We start from the raw sequence: 23251 nt of genomic DNA, 5'->3' as shown, positions 1-23251 counted from the left end.
CCTTCATGGAGTCACTGTGGAAGATATGTCCACAGCCTTCTGTACACCCGAACATAAGCTGACCTCAGAGTTGGAGACAGTAGGGGGTGTTTTGCACCTTTACTTAGCAACAAGACAGATACTTCTGTTGTTTCTCTGCAAAAGAAGAAAAGACATTAATATTTACTGACTGTGACTTTCACGTTCATAACCACATTTATTCAGCATAAACCTGTGAGATATGTTTCAGTATTTTCCATGTTTCAGATGAGGAGACAAGACTCTGAGTGGTGACGTGACTAGTTGAGGTCACACAATCACTAAGTAGCACTGCTGGGACCGGAACCTAGGCTGTCGGGCTCAGGCCCAAAGCCTTCTCCTTTGCTTTTGCCTGTGAGGGCTTCTCTGGCTTAATATCGTGACTCCAGGGGAGGGAAGCACTCCACTGAAACCCTTACCAGGACTTAGGCACTTCACTCTTGATTGGCGGAAGGCCATCCTTTGTGCCAGACCCCTGGGAGGAAAGCAGAGGCCCTTCAACCAAGGGTCCTCAGTAGTGGCATTCAGCAGATCTGTGTGCTAGGATGGGAAATAGACATCTTTGTTTTCCTTTACCTCTTACTGAAATTTAGCATTTCTTTAATTTAGGATATAGACAAAAACTTGTAGTATGTCAGCAATACCTATAAATTTGTCACCAGTGGAAACTGCAGAGATTTCCACATTACCCTACAATAGTTATGGATATCACGAAATGTTGTTGGGGATTCCCTGGCGGTACAGTAGGTAGGGCTCCGCGCTTCCACTGCAGGGGACACAGGTTCAATCCCTGATCAGGGAACTAAGATCCTGCATGCCGTGTGGCCTGGACAAAAAAAAGAAAGAAATGTTGTTTATGTTTCTGACTACTTGAAGATTAGAATAGTTACTGGACCTACTACTAGATCCTGTTACTTAATGCAGTAATAAAAAATCACATATATAGCTATATTCTAACTTTTTGCTTAATATTTCAATGACTATAATTGGTAAATGGATTTCCTTTAGACTCTTTACATCTCACCAGACAAAGTAGCCCACCTCCTGGTCTAAGAGGGTAAGTCCAAAGCAAGATCTCAAAGAACCCACTGACCTAATGTCAGAGAGCTGACCGTTGTTTTTCCAATAGAACATAGACCAGAGGGTGAACCTGTTTTCTTCCATCCTCTTTCCCCAGCAGAGGTCCGGCCCAGTGGGAGACCCATCAACACTGCCCGGGAGCCTCCACTCACTCAAGCTTCAGGTAGGTATGCTCTAGATCTTTGGCTCAAGAAACTGGTATTGCTTCCTTCACCTACTTACCCAGAAACATGCACATGAGTTTCCGTGTACCCAATAGGAGGGTGTGAAAACAGTCTATAGAGCTGAACAGATTTCCCCACCCACCTCTCAACCCCAGGCAGACCTCAGGAGGAAGTGAGCTTGAAGGAAGCAGGAACTGCATCCGGAATTGAGAGCCAAAGCCTTCTAGAAACATGTCCAGAGCTTCAAGCTCTGGAGCCAACCCCTTCTGGCACAGGGCTGGCCAGTGTGTGGTCAGACACATACACCCAGGTCCTGCCTAGGGAGCTTGCTGGAAATGGTTACATTTTTAAGACAGGTATTGTGTCTTTCAAAGTGTGATGTCCAGACCTGGGCACACAACTGCAGGTATGGCCTGACCAATGCAAAATTATTCTAGACTATCATATCCTTTTTTGAACCTTATACTTTCATTTACTATATTAGCATGTGTGTTATACAAGAAAGAAAACTAGATTTGGCATCAAACTCAAAGTTCCATTTTGGTCCCTGACCAGCTGTGTCCTTGGACAAAGAAACTTCACCTCTGGAGCTTCAGTTTACCTTTTGTTAAAATAAGGCTCATAATACTCTCCTTAGAAAATTATTATAAGGACAAATAACAATTTTGGTTGCTATCGTTTGCTTTTATGTGCCCAACATCACGTGACATACAATCATTTAGCCCCTGACGAGATAAGCAGGACAGCCCCATTCACAGAAGGACAGATGTGGCCTACACAGGTGAGAAAGTGGAGACTCTTGGATGTAATCAAACAACTGATAATTGACAGCCAAAATGAGACTCCGGATCTGCCTGACCCCATTAGTCCATGTTCCTATTTTATGACATTGGTTTTCTCTCCTCTCTTTTTCTCTTTCTCCATCTTTTCAACCCCTTCCCTCCTTTTATTTTCCTCTTTCTTCTAGTTCAATCCCCCGTCCCCTCATGTTCTCTTTTTTCTTTATCCACTTTCTCTCTCTCTCTCTTTCCCTCCACCCGTCCACTCTGAGACACAGAGCATCACAAGGAGGCCAGAACACTCCACCACCTCCTGCGTGTTTGATGTTGGGGAAAACAATCTCAGGGAGTGAACTGGGGTCAACCATCAGGTGGCCTCAATTCCACCAGCACACGTGAAGGCCCCTCTCACATCTGTTTCTCAATTCCTCTAGTTCCTGGGGATGTTTTTGCAAAGAATTCCCTATGGAAAGGGACCTATGAGTACCAGGGGAAGAAGCAGCCAGCCATGCTCAGAGTGACCAGTTTCCAGGTCATCAACAGCAAGGTCAACGCCACCATGATTGACCACAGTGGCGTGGAGCTGCACTTGGCTGGTAAGGGGCAGGCCAGCTCTGGGAAAGCCTGTGGATGGTGTGGGCGATGGGTACATGCTCTTCACAAGAACGAGTCTACTGTCACTTCCTTGTACTGTCTTGCAGGGCTAGTCTGGTAGGCAGGGGAAGAGGAAGTGTCTGTTCATCATTGTTTACATGATAAAAGCACCACAGACTAAAGGGAAATGGTTAGATGACAAACATCAATAAATTGAACATACAAAGAACTCTTACAAATCAAGGAAAAGGAGACGTATATCCCTAAAAACTGAACCAAGAATAGGGGCAGAGAACTCCCAGAAGCCAAAGTACAGACAGTTAATAAACAAATGGAAAAACATTTTTCACAATAATCACAAAACAGTAAACATAAAATGTCACTTTCCACTTATCCCACTAAGATTTTATTAAGCAGTAAACTCTGGTGCTAGCCCAGTGAAGGTACTAATGCAGTGCTGGTCAAAGTATAAAATAGTACAGTTCTAGAAAATAATTTGGCAGCTTGTATCAAGAGCCGTGAAAGTGACTGGCCCCGTTAATTACACTTCTACGAAGTTTTATCATAAGAAATAGTAATAGAGGGAATCAAACATTTACCAATAAAGAATGTTCACATTACAGGGCTATTTCCATAACATAAAACCTGGGAATAGAAAATTGTCTCAAAAGAAATGGATATATTAATTATAGTATGTCTGCCGGATAAAATATGCCAGTTTGGGAGAAAATACACCTACTACAATGCATTTAAAACGGGACTCCAGTTTTTGAAGGAAAAAGTTATATTCATAAGAAAGAAAATTGAAAGTACTTACACCAAAATATTAACAGTGGTTATTTCTCAGAAGTGAGATCAGGAGTGAATTTTCTTTCTTCGTGAATCTCTGCATTTTCCAAAATTTCCCCAATTTTCAAATTTTCTATAATCAGAAAAACCGAATATCTTAGAAAGCAAGTGTTTATTCGAATAGATGGGTAGAACGATGGATGCCTGAGTGAATGACTGTACACGTGAATACACAACCCCACGTGCAGTCACAGCCACTCATTCATGCACACACACACAGAGCTAACGTTCATATTCACTCAGTTGCTCTAAGCCATAGTCCTAAACACATTCCCACACTCCCATATACATGCCCTCATGTATTCCTGTACCCACTGAGTTGTAAACACACCCACGCATTAGCTGACCCCGTGACATATACAAAATCCAATTCCCTTTATTCTCACACATGCATGTATAAACAGGAGCACAACCACAGGTCAGTAATCATCCAGTTGATTATTAAAACACATATGCACATTCTTGGGTATCCTCACATTCAACCTGCCCAAACTCACAGGACACACTACACTTACCTAACGCCAGTTATGCATGGGATGTAGATACCAACACCTACACATGAACTCCCACTCAGACACTCACACCCACATACCCACAGACTTGGGTTTTGAAATCTTCCTGGATCTTTCAAGTGTACCCTCTGAACTTTCTTTTCCCAGGAATTTACAAGAAAGAAGATTCCCATCTCCTCCTCCAAGTTTACCAGGTTACAGGGCCTGTGGAGGTCTTTGTGAATAAGTTCAAAGGTGATCACTGGGCCTTAGATGGGCATGTAAGTTCAGCAAAACCTCACTCGGTCCTTGACCTCCCTGTGCCCTTGCCCCATCCCTGATTCCCAGATCACTAGTAGGGAGGACGAGGGGAGAAGTTGGTGGAAACTCTTCGGATCAACATGGAAACTTGGGAGGACGGTTTCTTTGGGGCCAGGACTGGGAGCAAGGGAGTCCTCATCTGCTAGTGAAGTGGGCACAGGAAAACATAGCAAGGGCCAGGAGGCTGAGAGTCTAAAGGTCAGTGCATCTGAGCGAGATGGAGTAGGTTCTGATGTGGAAGCGGGAAGCAAGAGATTGGAGGCTGGCAGTACATGAGTAAATTCAAGCAGGTCACGATGTGGTGGTGGGAGCTGGGAGGAGGTGGTGAGTCCCAGATGCACACTGAGCATCTTCTCGTGTTTGAGGATGCCTGTTGTGGGTGATTTAGCACAGCTTGAGACACCAGCAGCTGGGGGAAAGGAGACAACTCTCTTGCATCCTCTTGTGGGAAAGACTTGTTCCATGCAAGGGCCTTCTTCGGGTGGATGTTCTGCAGTGATTTTCCTCTGCCCATACCTTCCAATCTCACAGGCAGGGGAGTGGAGCAGTCATCTGTCACATCCTCAGCTTCCCTGTCTTGGATTATTGAAGCTAGAAGCGGAGGGGTGGGAAGGAGAAAGAGGTCATGGGGCCAGAGGAGCAGAGAGCTGAGGGGTCAAGGTGGATCCTCACGGACAAAACTGGCTGGTAGAGGGCTGTGGGTTGAGTGACTTTGCTGATAATCACATGAGAAGCAAGTGACTTCTCCAGGGGCTGGTACGTGGGTTAGTTCCTCGGGATTCCTGAGAGTATTCTGCGGATCCCCTTGTGTATCCTGGTCCTGGCTGGCGTCAACAGTATTAGTCCAAAAGCTGTGCCAGGACAACAGACTCCATTGTGCCGGGAGGATGGCCAGAGGGGAGAGAACAAGGGTAAAGTTGGGAGCTTGGAGTGCGGGCCAAGGGCTACGTGTAAATGGCGCTCTGGAGGGCCAGGAACAGCCGGAAGGGCTGCCTGGGACTACAGCCAGCAATCGGGCCCACTTCTCTGTCACCCAGGGTGTGTTTGGGGGGACAGCAGGTGGGGGGGGGGCCAGCCTAGAGCACGACAGACAGAGGGCTGCACCTGGGGATGGAGCATGAGTCAGAAGGAACCCTGGTAGCAGAAGCATCCTCAAAGCAAGCGCGCCCTCGGCCGAGCAGTCCCCAGCCCACAAGTTTGCGTGTCTGTGTCTGGTACACGAGCATCACAGAGGCAAGTACAGAGACAGCCAGGAGGAGTTATGTCCCCAACTACCCGCCCCCAAATTAATAGCTATTGGAACTGGGATGAACTTTCCAAAGTACATTCAATCTGCTAGATACGTTTTAATCATGGTTTGGTTTGCTCCGCGGTGCTCTAAAACTCAGTTTTTCATCACAATAATAATAGCTAACATTTACTTAGGGCCTATTAAGTGTTCTAAGTGCTTTACCTATATTCGCTCATATAAAGCTTCAGAGCAACCCTATAACATAAGTACTGTTTTTGTTCCCGTTTTAAAATGAGGAACTGAGGCACCGACAGATTAAGTGATTCGACCAGTAGAAACAAAAATGTCTCCCTCCCTCCTACCAGCAGTTGGAGCCCCTGCCCTATCCCCAGCACCTCGCCATTGCCTGGAGGTGGGCAGAGAGCCGATGTCAGTGGAGATGACAGGCAGGCAGCTGGGCCCAGCTGTGGCCACTGTGTGCCTGTGCGCGTGTCTCCGGCCTGGCTGGCCGGACCTCTAGCTCCCTCCGGCGTGCCTCCCATCTCACTCTGTCTGCTCCCTCCCTCACAGGTCTCCCCAGAGTTCTCCGGAGGCACCTTCATTTACCAAGGCGCTGTCAAGGGCCAAGGCTTTGGGCAGTTCGGCTTTCAAAGACTTGGTAACTAGCATTTGTCCCTGGAGTGTATGCTTGGGCAGGTGGCAGAAAAACTTGTATGTTGGCATGGAGGGCAGGGGGTTGGTGACGTTCAGCAATCCAAGAGGGGCTCTTAGCCTCTTTTGGATCAGGGACGCCTTTGAGATTTTGATAAAAGCTGTGTAATATCTCCCCAGAAGGAAGCGCAATACATAATACCCTCAACTTTTGCCAAACAATTTCATGCTCAGCCCTGGAGTTGAAAGCCCCCAGCTTAAGGGACATTGGGTCTCAGATGCGTCCCACAATACTATCTGGCCAGCCCTCAGGCATCCCCGGGACCCCCTGAGCATTACGACGTGGGGCTCTCAGGGCAGTCGCAGTCCCGGAACGGTGGTATTGCTGTCCTCATTTTACAGATGGGAAAACCAAGCATCAAGGAGGCTTCCTTCCCTAGTTCCTCCCCAGCATCTTTACCCTGGACCAAGCATCCGCAGTGTCAGGCATCCTCACTCCGGAGACTGGCCTTGACTCAGAGCCTCTAATGTGGGGAGGGGTCCTGGCTTCTGGGAAGCAGTTCAGGGGGAGACAGGAGGCAGGCCCGGGTGCTTGATGGGCAGCTCAATACACCCCGGGTGCTGACTGCCCTGTGCCCCGGGACCCCCTGTCTACCAAGGCAGTGCACTGCGTTTTCTCCCAGCTCTGACCTTCAGAAAGCTCCTCCTTGGCGTAAGCAGAAACCTGCTTCCCACTCCGCCCTGCTCCTGCCCTGGAGTTATTCCTAGCTCTATCCTCTTAGCTGCCTGGAGTAAAAGCACTCCCTCTTCCACACAGGGGCCCTTCAAAGACTTGAAGGGCATTTCCCTGGCCCCTTACACACCAGAGAGACCTCAGGAAACCGAGTTCTTCTTCTGGCTTCACGGCTGACTGCCGGTGTGCCGGCGGAGCCTCACCCCCTCGGTTCACTGACAGGGGCAGAGGCTCTCACCGTGGTCTTCTGAGCGCTCCCAGTCTGGGGCGAGGGGGGAGGGGGGGAGGAGGGGAGACCCTCGGAGGCCGGAGCTTCAGCACCGCTGCCACGCCCTCCAGAGCAGGTCCACCTTCACGTGCTTTATATTTTGGCTGCTTTGTAAGGTTTCATGGGATAAAATTTCTATGGCCGAAAGAAGTTTGGAAGCTTCTAAAGGGCTGCTCTCTTTTAAGATTTTATTCTGGGACACGGTTTCAGGTTCTCCCGCAGACTGGCTTCCCCAGGCCTGACCAGCTCTTGTGGACTGACCACCCTTCTCCAGGGAGGATGGCACAGTGCATGGGGGAGGCAGCTGGGGGGCCCCGACCAGCACCCCAAGCCCCACCACGGTGGCCGCTGTGTCTGTGACCTGAGGTTTCTGCTCTGGGATTTTGCAGACCTCAGGCTGCTGGAATCAGACCCCGAGTCCATCGGCCGCCACTTTGCTTCCAACAGCAGCTCGGTGGCGGCCGCGATCCTGGTGCCGTTCATCGCGCTCATCATCGCGGGCTTTGTGCTCTATCTCTACAAGCACAGGTACGGGGAAGGGACAGGAGGGTCGCACGACGGGTGCCAGGCCCTCTCCCTTTCCCTGACCCACCCAGAGCCCTCCTGGCTCAGGCGAGCTGTGACCTTCTGAAGGGAACACAGAGCCTCCCTCTCCTCTTAGGGCCCCGAGTCTCCTCTCTTGACGTCTTGGTCACGCTCTCTCTCATTCCCAGGAGAAGACCCAAAGTTCCGTTCAATGGCTACGCTGGCCACGAGAACACCAATGTGCGGGCCACGTTTGAGAACCCGATGTACGACCGCAACATCCAGCCCACAGACATCATGGCCACCGAGGCGGAGCTCACAGTCAGCACCGTGTGTACAGCGGTATAGCCTCCAGGCCAGGCTGCCTTCGTCACCGCCACTGAGAGCCCCACCTCCGGCAGCTGGTGAGACACACACCCCTACAGACACGTCCAGTGTGACAGGGACTGAGTGCCCAGTGCTGCCCTGTGCTGGCCACTGAGGCAGACACCTCCGTACACCTGGGTCGGAGACTGTTGTCACCCTTTTTACAGATGGGAAAACTGAGGCACAGAGAAAGGAATTAACTTGGCCAAGATCACACAGCTAATAAGAAGCAGGATCAGAATCCAATCCCAGGCAGGCAGCTCCAGAGGCTGTGCTCTTAGCCACTAGGCTCAGCAAGATATCCAAGTAGGTGTATTAGTCAGAACTCTCCAGAGAGAGAGAGAGATACATATATATACACAATATATGCATACATATATATATGTATATATAAACTCTCTAGAGAGATATATGTACATATTGTGTGTATGTTTGTATTGTATATACAGATATAGAGAAAGAGAGATTTATTTTAAGGAATTAGCTCAGAGGATTGTGAGGCTGGCAAGTCTGGAGTCCACAGGGCAGGCCTGCAGGCTGGAAATTCCATCAGGAGCTGAGGTTGTAATCTGGAGCCCGAAGGCTTTCTGGAGGTGAATTCCTTCCTCTCAAGGGGGACCTCAATCCTTTCTCTTAAGGCCTTCCACTAATTGGTGAGGCCCACCTACATTATGGAGAGTAATCTGCTTTATTCAGAGTCTACTGATTTAAATGTTAATCACATCTAAAAAATTCCTTCACTGCAACATCTAGACTGGTGTTTGACCAAACAACTAGGCACCAGAGCCTAGGCAGTTGACATATAAAACTATCCATCACCTAGAGCGTAATAGATGGGCAGTTGCAATCCCTGGCATTGGGCAAGACAGGAGGGCCCCCCGTTACACAGACAGAGGGGTAGATGCACACGGAGGCTCCCATGGGTCCACTGGACACCCTCTCTCACACACACACACACACACAGGCCTGCCAGGAGGAGCTGACAAGTCTAGAAGGCACGGCCACTCCCCACTGTGTCCTTCCTCACTGATAGCCCTCCTTCTGGGGCCTGGGAACCTGCAGGAGCTGTCCCCACAAGGTGTGCAAGCCACACCCTTCTGAGAACCATATCGTCTCCCGCACACCCCACTTTCTGCGCAATGCAGGTGCCCTCTCTCAGGTGTCTCCCGGACCTTAGTGAGCCCGACTCTGGGGAGAAGCATCCCAGTGCCCAGAGAGGTAGGGTTCCAACAGGGCAAGGGAGTCATCAGCCAGACCCTAAGCAGGGACAGCTCTCCTTCCATGCTCCTGTCTGTGGCAGCGCATGCGATGGGCAGTCCCGGCCCGATACGCATGCAGCTCCTGGAGGGAGCAGGCTGTGTGAGGGGTGGGCTGGCGGGAAATGAGGGACCGGTAAATGCCAGGAGAGAGAAAGGGATTGTAAAACCACTAACCAGCACTGACTGCCCGGTCCCTGGCATGGGTTGCTTCCTTTCATCCTCACAACAACTCCAGGAGGATTTTCACCACTTCAGCCTGAGTCTCAGACCATATGCCCAGTCAGTGCTGCAGCCCTCAAACATCCCAGCTTTAAGCACTCTGCCAGGCTGCCCCCCCATCCTCCCCTCCCCTCCCCTCTTTGGGTCCACTTTTTTTCTCTAGATCATCTCTCTTGCATAACTCTAAGCTTAAAATGGTAGGTACTAAGATAATTTATACATAAAGAAATAAAAATTATCTTCAGAATATATAAAGGCAGCTATTGAATACAAATAAGTAATTGATTGAGTTTTTCTGCACCAAAAACAAATACTTAAAGAAGGAGGAGAAATTCTTCCAGTGGGGTCATTTTAACATGTCCAAATTAGTTCTGAGGTTTCACCTTTCTGCTCCATCTTTACTTTTTCCTACTCATACAAATAGAAAGCAAAAAGAAGAATCCCCTCTGATGACACAAATCAGGCTTTACAGGTGATCTGTAGTGACTCTAAACTTTGAGCTGCAGAATTATTGAACAGTAAAGGAAAGAAACAAGTATGTCCCAAGACCTGCACACACACCCTCACTGCCACTCCGCATCTGGGGCTCCGCTGGGTCCCAGGTGCCTGTGTGCACGAGGTTTCACCTCTGGGTCACCTGGGGTTGGTTGCTTCAGGTCTAGGCAGCCCTCGCACTGCCCCTCGCCAGCATCCAAGGCCTCGGAGCATCCCGCCCAGCACACAGCTCTCCGCAAAGGCCCCTGCTCGCTTCCGGCCCTCCCGGAACTGGAGCAGAGAAGGTGTTGCTTGGCCTAGGAAGGCGATGCATGAAAAACCACCCTGAATAGACACACATACATTTAAAATGAGTGACAAGGTGATAAATTCAAATGATGCCTCACAAGAATGGCTGAAATTCAAATAAACCCCACACGGGGAAGTCATCGAGGCCTGCGGGGTCAGCAAGTAGAGAGCAAGGGGCAGGGCTGTGTTATGACTTTCATGGACCCTTTCCTCTGTTTAAAATTAAAAATGGTACTTTACAACTATGTTGTTATAAAGATGAATATAATCCAGGCTGGATTCATTATTACATGGCCATTATTATTATATTCACTTTTTTCCTTCTGATTTTGAAAGAAACTAAAAACACTTTCCTGGGCCCCTAAAAGTGTAGCAGCCCCTAGACGCTGGGGCTCCTGTGGCTGACAGGTAAGTTGGCCTTCCCCGGGGGAAGAAAATGACACGAGGAAAATATATATTCTTCTGTGTATATTTCCTACCTACACCTCCACCCTTAGTTCGGGAGGATTAAAACGCAAAGGGAAAGATCACGGCAACTGCTTTCCTTTCATTCTTTCCCCTTATTCCTTCCTCGCTTTGCCTCTTTCCTCTCGCTTTCTTCTGCTCCCACCCCTCACCCACTGCCCCTGTTGTTTTACAAACTCTGGTGTGATCCGTTTGTTCCCAGTTCTCCAGGGGACAGGAAGTAAGCTCCCCTGGCACAGTGCCCAGTGCCCATCTTCGTCTGTCTCTCCGCCCGTGTCTGCTACTACTGGGACTTGGGCCCTTGCCCTGCCACCATCCACCCCCATCACCCTGGAGAGGACACCCACCCCGCCCCGACTCGGGGCCCTAAAGGAAGAGGGGCTGGCTGCCATCAGAGGAAGGACATTATGGATTGAAAACAGCAAAGGATTTTGTGGGTGTGCACGTGTGTGTGTGGGCCTGAACACACACAAACACACACCTCTCCTTCAGTTGAGTCCTACAGAAGAGACCACAGAAGCTTAAAAAAGCGAAATGTGTGTGAAAGATGCCCCATGCCCTGCTCCCCACAAACACAGAGAAGAGGTAAAGAAGACGCAGTGGATGTGTTAGTAGATGCATCCCATGGCGGTCGGTACGCAGAGACCAGCCATCTGCAAGTGGACGGTCCCAGCCGCAGAACAACAGCAAGGATAACCCCAAGGGCCGAAAACAATCTTAAGAAATCGTTTGGAAATCAGTTTCTATTTTTTCTAACATAATTTTACTGAGCTCTAAACCCAGTGAATTTAAAAAGTCCTCCTAGGGCTTCCCTGGTGGCGCAGTGGTTGAGAGTCTGCCTGCCGATGCAGGGGACACGGGTTCGTGCCCCGGTCTGGGAAGATCCCACATGCCACGGAGCGGCTGGGCCCGTGAGCCATGGCCGCTGAGCCTGCGCGTCCGGAGCCTGTGCTCTGCAACAGGAGAGGCCACAACAGTGAGAGGCCCGCGTACCGCAAAATAAAATAAAATAAAATAAAAAGTCCTCCTAGGTTGAAAGCAACACAAGAAGTAGGGCACATCAGGGGAGGTAAGGGCAGGAAGCTGGCCTTGAGCCCAAGGTCAAGTCTTGCTGTTAACTGACAAAAAGAAGAGAAACAGGTATGTGGCCCAGCAACACCAAGTCTGCAGGCATCGAAGAGGTGCTGGAAGGGACAGGACAGCAAGACAACCCCAGGGTCCAAAAATAATGGCTACCGTGGACTGAGTTTCTCCTCTGTGCCTGACACTTTAGGTGGTTCATTTCTAAACCTTACAGCAACCCCAGAACATAGGAAATAGTATTCCATATGGATGAGAAGGCAGAAAGGTGAAGAGATGGAAGCAACACAGTTAGTAAGTGTGGGTCTGACTCCAAAGTCCACTACACCAGCTGCAATCTGGGTCTAGAAGGGGGAGGAGTAGGTGAATCTCTAAGTAGGACTGTGGCCAAGGCTGGTGGGCCAGGCAGGGGACCCATGTATCCTATCTGGGTCCTGTTCTCTCCACCCTGGCAGCATCAGGACAAGGACCCGTTATCCCAGGCTTCCTGGAGCTGGTGCTGGTCCCTTGGCTCCCAGCAGCCCCTCGCCATAGCAGACAGAGGCCTAGGAACTTCTGAATCAAAAGAATGGAGTGAATAAAGCATATTCTCTCCAGCTTCTTGCAAGTAGGTTTGATTAATTTAGAGTTTCATCATGCTTGGGTCATTGATGAATTCCATTTAAGTATTGCTGAGAAGCTAATGAGTTTGGGAATCAAACTGTGACATTTAGAGCCCCTTTCTCTGTCCTCGGGAAGGTCCCCATGGGCTTAAGCCCCTGTGCATGTGTGACATGCTGGCCTCAGATGTTCAGATCACATATTGGAATGAGAGATAGAAACATACAGGAGTGGAGTGGCAGGGACACCTCGTTTGTAAGCAGATTCTGAGTTGAAACCATGAGATCTGACTCATGTGAAGATGGACTGAAGTGAGAGTGTCAATTTCCAGCAGATGCAACTGGCAATGGCAGGAGCCCAGCTTCCCACACCTTCTCTGGGTCACAGCATCCCTGGGCTTGGCAGGAGAGGACCAGTCCAGACAAACGGATTCACATGCTCATCTGCCTCTTTCTCTGGAAGCAAATGCAGGAAGCTCATTGGCTGCTCCCTTCCCACTTCTTACACTCCTCTGAGACCAACCAGTGGACTCCTCCTCCAGCCCTGCCTCCACCCCTCCCCTTGTGAAGTCCCAGGAGATGCCCAAGGAGCACATGCTGGTGCGGCGCCCAGCACTCTGCTGTGCATTACCCTTTCCCACCTCTGGCATTTTCTCTCCACCTCCAGAGGCTTGGAAGCGACCAGGGCAAACTAGGCCCTTCACCCACCATTCACACCATATACCCGCTGCCATCCCATGAGGCTAAAAAAAAAACAAAAAAACAAACAAACAAAAAAAACAGTAAAACAAAAACAACAAAAAAATCTTTTGTACAGAGATATATTTTTATTATACAAAGTTTGTACAGTACCAAAAAAGAAAGAAAAACAAGGTGTAAATTTTTTTCATTATTGTAGGTAAATGGTAGTGAAAGCCTTTTTGTAAATGTAATAAAATGTATAAATATGGTTTTCAGAAAACATCAAGTGCTGTAAATATGTAATCTACACACCTCCTTGGCTTGTCTGCAGTATATACATTTAATTTATCTGTCTCTGTATATGAGGCTTCCCCCTGGGGTCCTGCATTATGGTACTTTCCTGAATTTGAAAGCAATTTTAAAATTTTTGAATTCAAATAAAATATAAATTTTGCATTGGTTTTCTTACCTTTTTTATGGCCTTTTTCATGGCTAGGGGCAAGTGTTTGTTGGGGAAGGGGAGGAAAGATATTTGGGACTAAAAGTCAAGTGGAAATGTGGAAATCCCTTTCTTAAATGGCTTTGTGTTGCCTCCAGTACATGTTGGGAACTCCCAGCAAAAGTGATAGTGGAGGCACCATATGCAAAAATTAACTCAAAATGGATCAAATTCCTAAACAAAAGACCTAAAACTATAAAATGTTTACAAGAAAACATGGGAAAGCTTTGTAACTTTAGACTTGGCAATGATTTCGTAAAATAGATGAATTGGGCTTCATAAAAATTTAAAACCTCTGTACATTAAAGGACACAACAGAGTGAAAAGGCAACCTATGGAGCAGGAGAAAATATTTGCAAATCATATATCTGATAAGGGATTAATATCCAGAATATATAAAGAGTTCCTACTACTCAACAATGAAAACAAACAAATAACCTGATTTAAAAATGGGCAAGTGGGGGCTTCCCTGGTGGCGCAGTGGTTGAGAGTCCGCCTGCCGATGCAGGGGACATGGGTTCGCGCCCCGGTCCGGGAAGAGCCCACATGCCGCGGAGCGGCTAGGACCGTGAGCCATGGCCGCTGAGCCTGCGCGTCCGGAGCCTGTGCTCCACAACGGGAGAGGCCACAACAGTGAGAGGCCCGCGTACCGCAAAAAAAAAAAAATGGGCAAGTGACTTGAACAGACATTTCTCCAAAGAAGATATAAAATGGCCAACAAGCACCTGAGAAGATGCTCAACATCACTAATCATTAGGGAAATGCAAATCAGAACCTCAGTGAGAGCCACCTAACATCCATTAGGATAACTACTATAAAAAACATGAAAAAAAACAAAACAGAAAATAACAGGTGTTGGTAAGGATGTAGGGAAATTGGAATCCTTGTGCACTGTTGCTGGGAATGTAAAATGATGCAGCCAGTATGGAAAACAGTGTGGAGGTTCCTCAAAAAATTGAAAATAGAACCACCATATGATCCAGCAATTCCACTTCTGTATATCCAAAGAAAATGAAATCACTCTCTCGAAGAGATATCTGTTCTCCCATGTTCATTGCAGCATTATTCACAATAACCAAGGTATGGAAATAACTTGTGTCCGTCAATGGATGAACGGATAAAGAAAATGTGTATGTGTATATATACATGTATATATAATGTATGTGTGTGTATATATACACACAATGGCATAAATAATAATAAATAATTTTTTAACTATAGTGATGCCCAGGTCGGCTCAGGACAGAATCCTGGGGACAAAGAAGGTGCTCCCCTTCAGGATGGGGTCTGGCCTGAACTGAGGAGGTCAGGGTCTAAGGACTGCAGTCTAAATGGCAGGTGGCTTAAGCAGAAGGAATCTATAGCAGAAAAAGGCCAAATCAGGAGGGTCATCCAGGAGCAAAGTCCGCTAAAGGAGAGGTGAGGAAGGGAAGGAAAGACTGGCAGGAACTAGGAGTCTCCTTCTCTAAATGCATATTTATATTAGAAGTCATCATTTTCATGGAAATTTCATCCAGACTACCTTCAGGTTCCCAACTCCCACTATCCTTCACTTTTGCACTGCATCCTGGATCCCATTGTCCCCCAGTCACCTCAGTAACCTGATTTATATGGACGTTCCCAGTTTTAAAAATCGCATTTCATCTGGGACATAATGTCTTGTACTTATCTCCTGGCCACAGAGAACCATCTGTGTAGACCCAGCCCTCCCATCAGGGATGTCAGTACCTTGGCTGGGATTCAAGGTCAGGAATTGGACTGTTGTAAAACACAGGCAACTGGTGGATTAGGAGCTGGGAGGGCAAAGTAGCAAGTGTTAAATCTAAGTTCCAAATATAAATTCACCCAGCATAGAAACACTTTATAATAAATTGCATACAATTTCTAGACACCCCTGAGAGTGAGGAACACTCCCAAACATTATGCTAGGACAGGCTTTCATAAGCCTAAGGACACAGAGGGACAGTGCCTGTGAGACAGTGCCAGTAAGATCACCCAACACCAAAAGAAGAGCGTGCCTTTGAACTAAGAAATCAAATAAGAACCCAAATTACTCCATCCCTCATCCCAATAGGATCACCTGTTATTCCTGGTCTAGGAAAATCCTCTACATTTATTTTATCACGGACAGAAAAGGGGCACTCAACATACCTACAATGTTTCTATAAGAACAAAACAGAAAATAAGTAGTAAAACGTTTTAGCTAATGAAAATACTCCCTTAAGAAATAAAGGACAAGAATCATTTTTAAAAGCATTCCAACATGAATTAAGCATAATTAAACAGGCAATTGCAAATATCACAGTGCAACACAAATAAGTTAAAAAACTCAAACTACAGATGGACATATAACAGGAAGAAGTAAAATGAGAGCTTACCAAAAAAAGCAATAGCTTAGAAGTGAAGACCAACCTGCAAAGTGTCCTAGAGACAATAGACACAGAAAGAAAGTATAATAAAGACATACAGAAAGAAAATTAAAGCACTTAAGAAAATAAAAATCAAATAAAGAAGTAAAGAGGATGAGGGATAAATTAGGAGTTTGGGATTAACATATACACACCACTATATATAAAATAGATAATCAACAAGGACCTACTGTATAGCACAGGGAACTCTATTCAATATTCTGTAATAACCTATATGGGAAAAGAATCTGAAAAGGAATGGATATATATATGGATATGGATAACTGAATCACTTTGCTGTACACTTGAAACTAACACAATGTTGGAAATCAACTATACTCCAATATAAAATAAAAATTAGATTTAAAAAAATTAAAATAAAAGGATAAGCATGGAAGACAAACAAAGATAAAGTAATTTATGTGCAATAGGAGTCCCTGAAGAAGGAAATATAAATAAATGGAACAGAATTGATATTTATAGCACTCTAAGAAAAACTTCTAGAACTAAAAATCTTTAACCTATATATTGAAAGTCCCACCATGTTCCAGGGGAAGTTATCCTGGAATAGCCAACTCTGAGACATATCCCAGTAAAACTCTATTTTAAAGAAAAAGAAAACATTCTCTGGGCCTCCAGGTTAAAAATTAAGTCAGTTGCAAGGAAAGAAAATCAAGTTGTCACCAGATTTCTTAATAGCAACACACAAAGTGAAACGAGTAAAGCAACATTTTCAACAAACTGAAGGAAAGAAAGTATAAGCCAAGGTTTGTATATACAGCGATTATTAAGCATCAAGACTAGGAAATACAGTATTAAAACTTCAAGAACTAAGAAATATTTTACCTAAGAGCCCTTCTCAAAACTCTAATGGGAGGGGGCTTCCCTGGTGGCGCAGTGGTTGAGAGTCCGCCTGCCGATGCAGGGGACACGGGTTCGTGCCCCGGTCCGGGAAGATCCCACATGCCGCGGAGCGGCTGGGCCCGGGAGCCATGGCCGCTGAGCCTGCGCGTCCGGAGCCTGTGCTCCACAACGGGAGAGGCCACAACAGTGAGAGGTCCGCGTACCGCAAAAAAAAAAATCTAATGGGAGGACGAGGTGCATCCAACCAAGTGATAATTGGGAAACTTCAGCAAAAGGACTGGTATGACTGGGACTGAGAATTGTTTATATCAAAATCTAAAATGAAGATGGAGATAATAGTATGTAAATGCCATATTTCTGACAAAGTGGAAATAACATACTTTGTTAACGGGAAGAGAAGGGAGAGAAAGGGGGAAAGTAAAATGACTCATTGATTGTGACATAAGTAATAGGTGGGCGTCAAATGACGGTATAAAGAAGGATCTCTCAAACTTGGAAATATTGAAATTTTGGGCCGAATGCTTTTTTGTTGCTGGTCTTGGCTATCCTCTGCATTATAGGACATGTAGTAGCATCCCTGGTCTCTACCCACTAGATGCTTATACCTCTCCTCCCTTAGCTGTGAAACAACCTAAAATGTTTCCAGACATTGCCAGATATCTTCTGGGGAGCAAAACTGACACTCACACAGACACACACACACACACGCACACACTCTCCCTCGATTGAGAACCACTGGTACAAAGCTAATAAAATAGCAAGGACATAAGTAGAGAAAAAGAGGACTAAGGGCACTACATAAGTATATTGGTATAAATGAAATTGCTAAAATTAAAATATTTATATTGTTAAATATTAATACATGTATTTTTAATGTACCCAAAATATCACATTGTGAAAGAACCAGTAAATATGACAAATACACAAAGTAAATACAACATAAAATAATATGACAGATCTGAAAACAAACATAGTCCTTATATCATGAAATGTAATTAGGTTTAATTCACCTAATAAAAGAAACAGATTAGCTCACAAAGTAAAGCTCAACTCTATGCTGTCACAAGAGGCAGACCTAAAATAAAGTGACTCAAAATAGCTAAAAACAAATGAAGAGGCACACCTTCTGCGTGGTCCAAGACATTTACACATTCTGGAAACCTAAACCTTTAGTGGGGGAGGGGTGGGGAGGGAGGAGCTCTCACATCCACACTTTGGGACCAGATATGGGCACCCTGAGAACTAGAGCCAAGTGGACACATCCTTACCTGAGGCATGGCTTGGTGCTAACGTAAGGAAACTTAGCTGCTACGGTTATTACTGTTAGTCTTTCAAAGGGGAGAATCAACAACAACAAAGCAATGGGCAAAGGGACAGCAAGCATGTGCAAACAAGAAACCAGGGGTCACCATCTTGGTATCAGAAAAGTGAATTCAGTGTCTTGTTTACAAGACAAAGAATGACACTAAAGGACACAATTCACAATGAAGACATAACTACTCACCAAATAAGAAGCAGCCACTGTGTTTTTTTCCCACAAAGCAGAATCTAGGAAATGCAAAGAGAAATAGAGACACACCAATAAAAGGAGCTTTAACTCATCACTCTGAACACAATAGATCAAGTTAACAACAAAAAAGAGTAATGTTGTTGAAGACTGAAACAAAATAATCATAAGGAAGTTTTTGTGAATATGAAACAGGCTGGGACCTGGGACCCTTTACTGGAGGGCTTGCCCCTAGACAAAGTCCCCTTGAGCAACAGAATACAAAGAAACTACAAGAGACTAAAAATAACTGCACGCATGCTCAGTTGGGGCAATTAGGAACAATAAGATAGAAAAAGGCCACAAACCAACTGCCACTTCTGAGTGCTGGGAGCAAAAGCAGAGTACTGTGCATGATCCCTCCACACAGCACCACCAAGGGGATGGGAAGACCATCTAAGCCCCACTCTGGTCTGACCCACTGATCTGCCCCTACCCTCACCCCATTTAAGGAACCAGCTGGCCCTCCTCAGAGAGCAAACAAGGGAACCTATTACTTGTTTTCACTCCCTCCTGCTGCATCGTGAGTCCCAGTAAAGCCTTGCCTGAATTCCTAGTCTCGCCTCTTATCAAGTTCTATTGATTAAAGTGTCCAAGGGCTCGAGTTTGTAACAGAGTTGTATGTCCAACTCTGCAACCCAATATTAGAGAATATATTTCTTTTTAAAGTAGGTGTGACACATTCATGCAAATAGCCTTCATAATTGAGAAAAAAAAGACTAAAGGTACTACCATGGGCAAATAGTCAAAAACAATGAAAAGAAAGATAAGCAAAGACCCTTAAATATATGAAAAGATGCTCAGTTTCACTTCTCAGAGATACCGTTTCTCACCTATTAGATCAGCAAAGATCCAAAAGCTGGACAACAGGCTTTGCTGACAGAGATGTGGGGGAAAACACACTCTCAGGCTCTGCTGGTCCAACTCTCACGAAGGAGAATTTGACAATGTATATCAGAATTCGTAATTATTTACTCTTTGACCCAGCAATCCCACTTGTAGGAATTTTTCTGAAGATATACCTCCTCAAATATGAAATAATATATATACAAGGTTACTCACAGCAGCATTATTTATAAAAGCAAAAGACTAGAAACAACCTCAATGTATATGAGTAAGAGATCTGTGCATAAACCAGGGTATATCCATGTAATGAAGTATTACACAACTGTTAAAAACAATGAGGAAGCTGGTCAAGAACTAATATGGAATGATTCTCAAGATATAATATTACATTAAAAAGACTAAGGGCAGAAGACTATATTTTGGTACTCTTGTATGATAAAGGGGACCAAATTTACAAATTGAAAGCAAAATGAAATAAACACACGTTCTTATGGAGTTGGAATGATCACAAGAAAGGCACTATTTCAAATGAGCTTATAAATACAGTAAATTAACTGTACATCCTTAGCAGGATAGAACTAAAGACAAAATGGACTGCAAAAAATTAACTGTTTTCACCATTTCATCTAAAATCAGGAACGAGACAAGGATACCCACTCTCACCACTATTATTCAACATAGTTTTGGAAGTTTTAGCCACAGCAATCAGAGAAGAAAAAGAAAAAAAAGGAATCCAAACTGGAAAAGAAGAAGTAAAGCTGTCACCGTTTGCAGATGATATGATACTATACATAGAGAATCCAAAAGATGCTACCAGAAAACTACTAGAGCTAATCAATGAATTTGGTAAATAGCAGGATACAAAATTAATGCACAGAAATCTCTTGTATTCCTATATACTAATGATGAAAAATCTGAAAGAGTAATTAAGGAAACACTCCCATTTACCATTGCAACAAAAAGAATAAAATACCCAAGAATAAACCTACCTACGGAGACAAAAGACCTGTATGCAGAAAACTATAAGACAGTGATGAAAGAAATTAAAGATGATACAAACAGATGGAGACATATACCATGTCCTTGGATTGGATGAATCAACATTGTGAAAATGACTATACTACCCAAAGCAATCTACAGATTCAATGCAGTCCCTATCAAACTACCGATGGCATTTTTCACAGAACTAGAACAAAAAATTTCACAATTTGTATGGAAACACAAAAAAACTTGAATAGCCAAAACAATGTTGAGAGAGAAAAACGGAGCTAGAGGAATCAGGCTCCCTGACTTCAAACTATACCACAAAGCTACAGTATTCAAGACCATATGGTACTGGCACAAAAACAGAAATATAGATCAATGGAACAGGATAGAAAGCCCAGAGATAAACCCACACACATATGGTCATCTTATCTTTGATAAAGGAGGCAAGAATATACAATGGAGAAAAGACAGTCTCTTCAATAAGTGGTGCTGGGAAAACTTGACAGCTACATGTAAAAGAATGAAATTAGAACACTTCTTAACACCATACACAAAAATAAACTCAAAATGGATTAAAGACCTAAATGTAAGTCCAGACACTATAAAACTCTTAGAGGAAAACATAGGAAGAACACTCTTTGACATAAATCACAGCAAGATCCTTTTTGGCCCACCTCCTAGAGAAATGGAAATAAAAACAAAAATAAACAAATGGGACCTAATGAAACTTAAAAGCTTTTGCACAGCAAAGGAAACCATAAAAAAGACCAAAAGACAACCCTCAGAATGGGGGAAAATATTTGCAAATGAAGCAACTGACAAAGGATTAATCTCCAAAACATACAAGCAGCTCATGCAGCTCAATATCAGAAAAACAAACAACCCAATCCAAAAATGGGCAAAAGACCTAAATAGACATTTCTCTAAAGAAGATATACAGATTGCCAACAAACACATGAAAGGATGCTCAACATCACTAATCATTAGAGAAATGCAAATCAGAACTACAATGAGGTATCACCTCACACCAGTCAGAATGGCCACCATCAAAAAATCTACAAACAATAAATGCTGGAGAGGGTGTGGAGAAAAGAGAACCCTCTTGCACTGTTGGTGGCAATGTAAATTGATACAGCCACTATGGAGAACAGTATGGAGCTTCCTTAAAAAACTAAATATGGAACTACCATATGACCCAGCAATCCCACTACTGGGCATATACCCTGAGAAAACCATAATTCAAAAAGAGTCATGTACCAAAATGTTCATTGCAGCTCTATTTACAATAGCCCGGAGATGGAAACAACCTAAGTGTCCATCATCGGATGAATGGATAAAGAAGATGTGGCACATATATACAATGGAATATTGCTCAGCCTTAAAAAGAAACAAAATTGAGTTATTTGTAGTGAGGTGGATGGACCTAGAGTCTGTCATACAGAGTGAAGTAAGTCAGAAAGAGAAAAACAAATACCTATAGTAACACATATATGTGGAATTTGAAAAAAAAAAAGAAGGTTCTGATGAACCTAGGGGCAGGACAGGAATAAAGATGCAGACCTACTAGAGAATGGACTTGAGGATATGGGGAGGGGGAAGGGTAAGTTGTGACAAAGTGAGAGAGTGGCATGGACATATATACACTACCAAACGTAAAATAGATAGCTAGTGGGAAGCAGCCACATAGCACAGGGAGATGAGCTCGGTGGTTTGTGACCATGTAGAGGGGTGGAATAGGGAGGGTGGGAGGGAAGGAGACGCAAGAGAGAAGAGATATGGGAACACATGTATATGTATAACTGATTGACTTTGTTATAAAGCAGAAACTAACACACCATTGTAAAGCAATTATACTCCAATAAAGATGTTAAAAAAAAAAAAAGAGCAGAAGTAGGAGTGCAGGTTAGAAGACAGCAGGTTAGCAGTCAACCAGGCGGGGGTGATGGTAGCCAAGACGAAGGCAGTAGCAATGGGAGTGGAGAGAAATGGGTGAATTCAAGATATCTTTTGGAGAGTTATTCACATGACTCAATGATTGGTTATAGAGGCAAAAGAGAGAGAAGATTCAAGGGTGACTCTCAGATGTCTGGCCTGAGCAGCTGGATGGATGATGATACTCTTTCCTGGGATGAAAAAGAAAGGGGTGGAGGCTGGAGGAGCAAGGTTGGGGGAATCGGCCCAGAGCAGAGGCCAAGCAATGAGGTATGCACACCTGGAGCTCAGGAGAGAGCTTAGTGTCCCGATAAGTCAGATTGATGACATCAGAGGTGGTGGGTTCAAGGACAAACGTGGCTGAGCTGGCGTGGCAGAGGCCGCCATGAAGTCAAAGCCTGCATGGCCCTCCTGGGGATGTTTGAGTCACCCAGGGCGATGGCAAGAGCTGGGGTGCAGAGGAAGACGCCAGGTAGAGGAGGGAGTCTTCAGTGAGTGCGGGAGCATGTCCAGGGGGTGGGGCTGGCACAGGCAGGGAGAGGCTACCAGGTGATCCAGGCGAATGGGATTCACATCAAAGAAGCAAGCTTCAAAGGACCTCAAGGTTAAGAGTGCAGGCCTGGGAGCCAAACTACTGGATTTGGACTCTGGACTTTCCCACTTAACTAGTTGTGTGTGTGACCCAAGGCAAGTTGTGAATTTGCCTCAGGCTCCCAAACAGGCATGATAACATGATCTCCTGGAGTTGTGATGAAGCTGAAATTACATCACCCACGGTCCTTGGCCGAGTGCCTGACTCTTGGGTACTGGACAAATGTGAGCCTTTAGAGCTATTAGTTCTCAGTGATTGGTCACATGCATAACGGAGAAACAGAAGTGATGATCTGGAGGCAGCAACAAGGAATGAGGAGGACAGCAGCCCTACCTCCCCAGCAAGAGGAACTCCGCGAGCAGGCCAGCAGCCTGCCTGAGAGGAATGAGGGGGCAGGGTCCCCTGAGAACGGCGGGCCTGC

The 23251-nt window shown here is 45.4% G+C and overlaps 1 protein-coding gene across 1 annotated transcript in view; it reads left to right on the top strand.

Moving 5' to 3' along the window:
- The window catches only part of CSMD2 (CUB and Sushi multiple domains 2), a 661952-nt gene extending 653864 nt beyond the window's left edge, over positions 1-8088 (top strand). The window contains exons 65-70 of the mRNA XM_032640663.1: positions 1199-1261; positions 2476-2637; positions 4144-4256; positions 6098-6185; positions 7569-7707; positions 7893-8088. Coding sequence (XP_032496554.1) covers positions 1199-1261; positions 2476-2637; positions 4144-4256; positions 6098-6185; positions 7569-7707; positions 7893-8052 — 725 coding nt within the window. The 3' untranslated portion in view covers positions 8053-8088. The remainder of the gene's footprint in view (positions 1-1198; positions 1262-2475; positions 2638-4143; positions 4257-6097; positions 6186-7568; positions 7708-7892) is intronic.
- Positions 8089-23251: the final 15163 nt, after the last annotated feature.

The sequence above is a fragment of the Phocoena sinus genome, chromosome 1, assembly GCF_008692025.1.
Source record: "Phocoena sinus isolate mPhoSin1 chromosome 1, mPhoSin1.pri, whole genome shotgun sequence".
NCBI lineage: Eukaryota > Metazoa > Chordata > Mammalia > Artiodactyla > Phocoenidae > Phocoena > Phocoena sinus.
The sequence above is the reverse complement of the archived record's forward strand: the minus strand, read 5'-3'. Positions and strand labels throughout refer to the sequence as shown.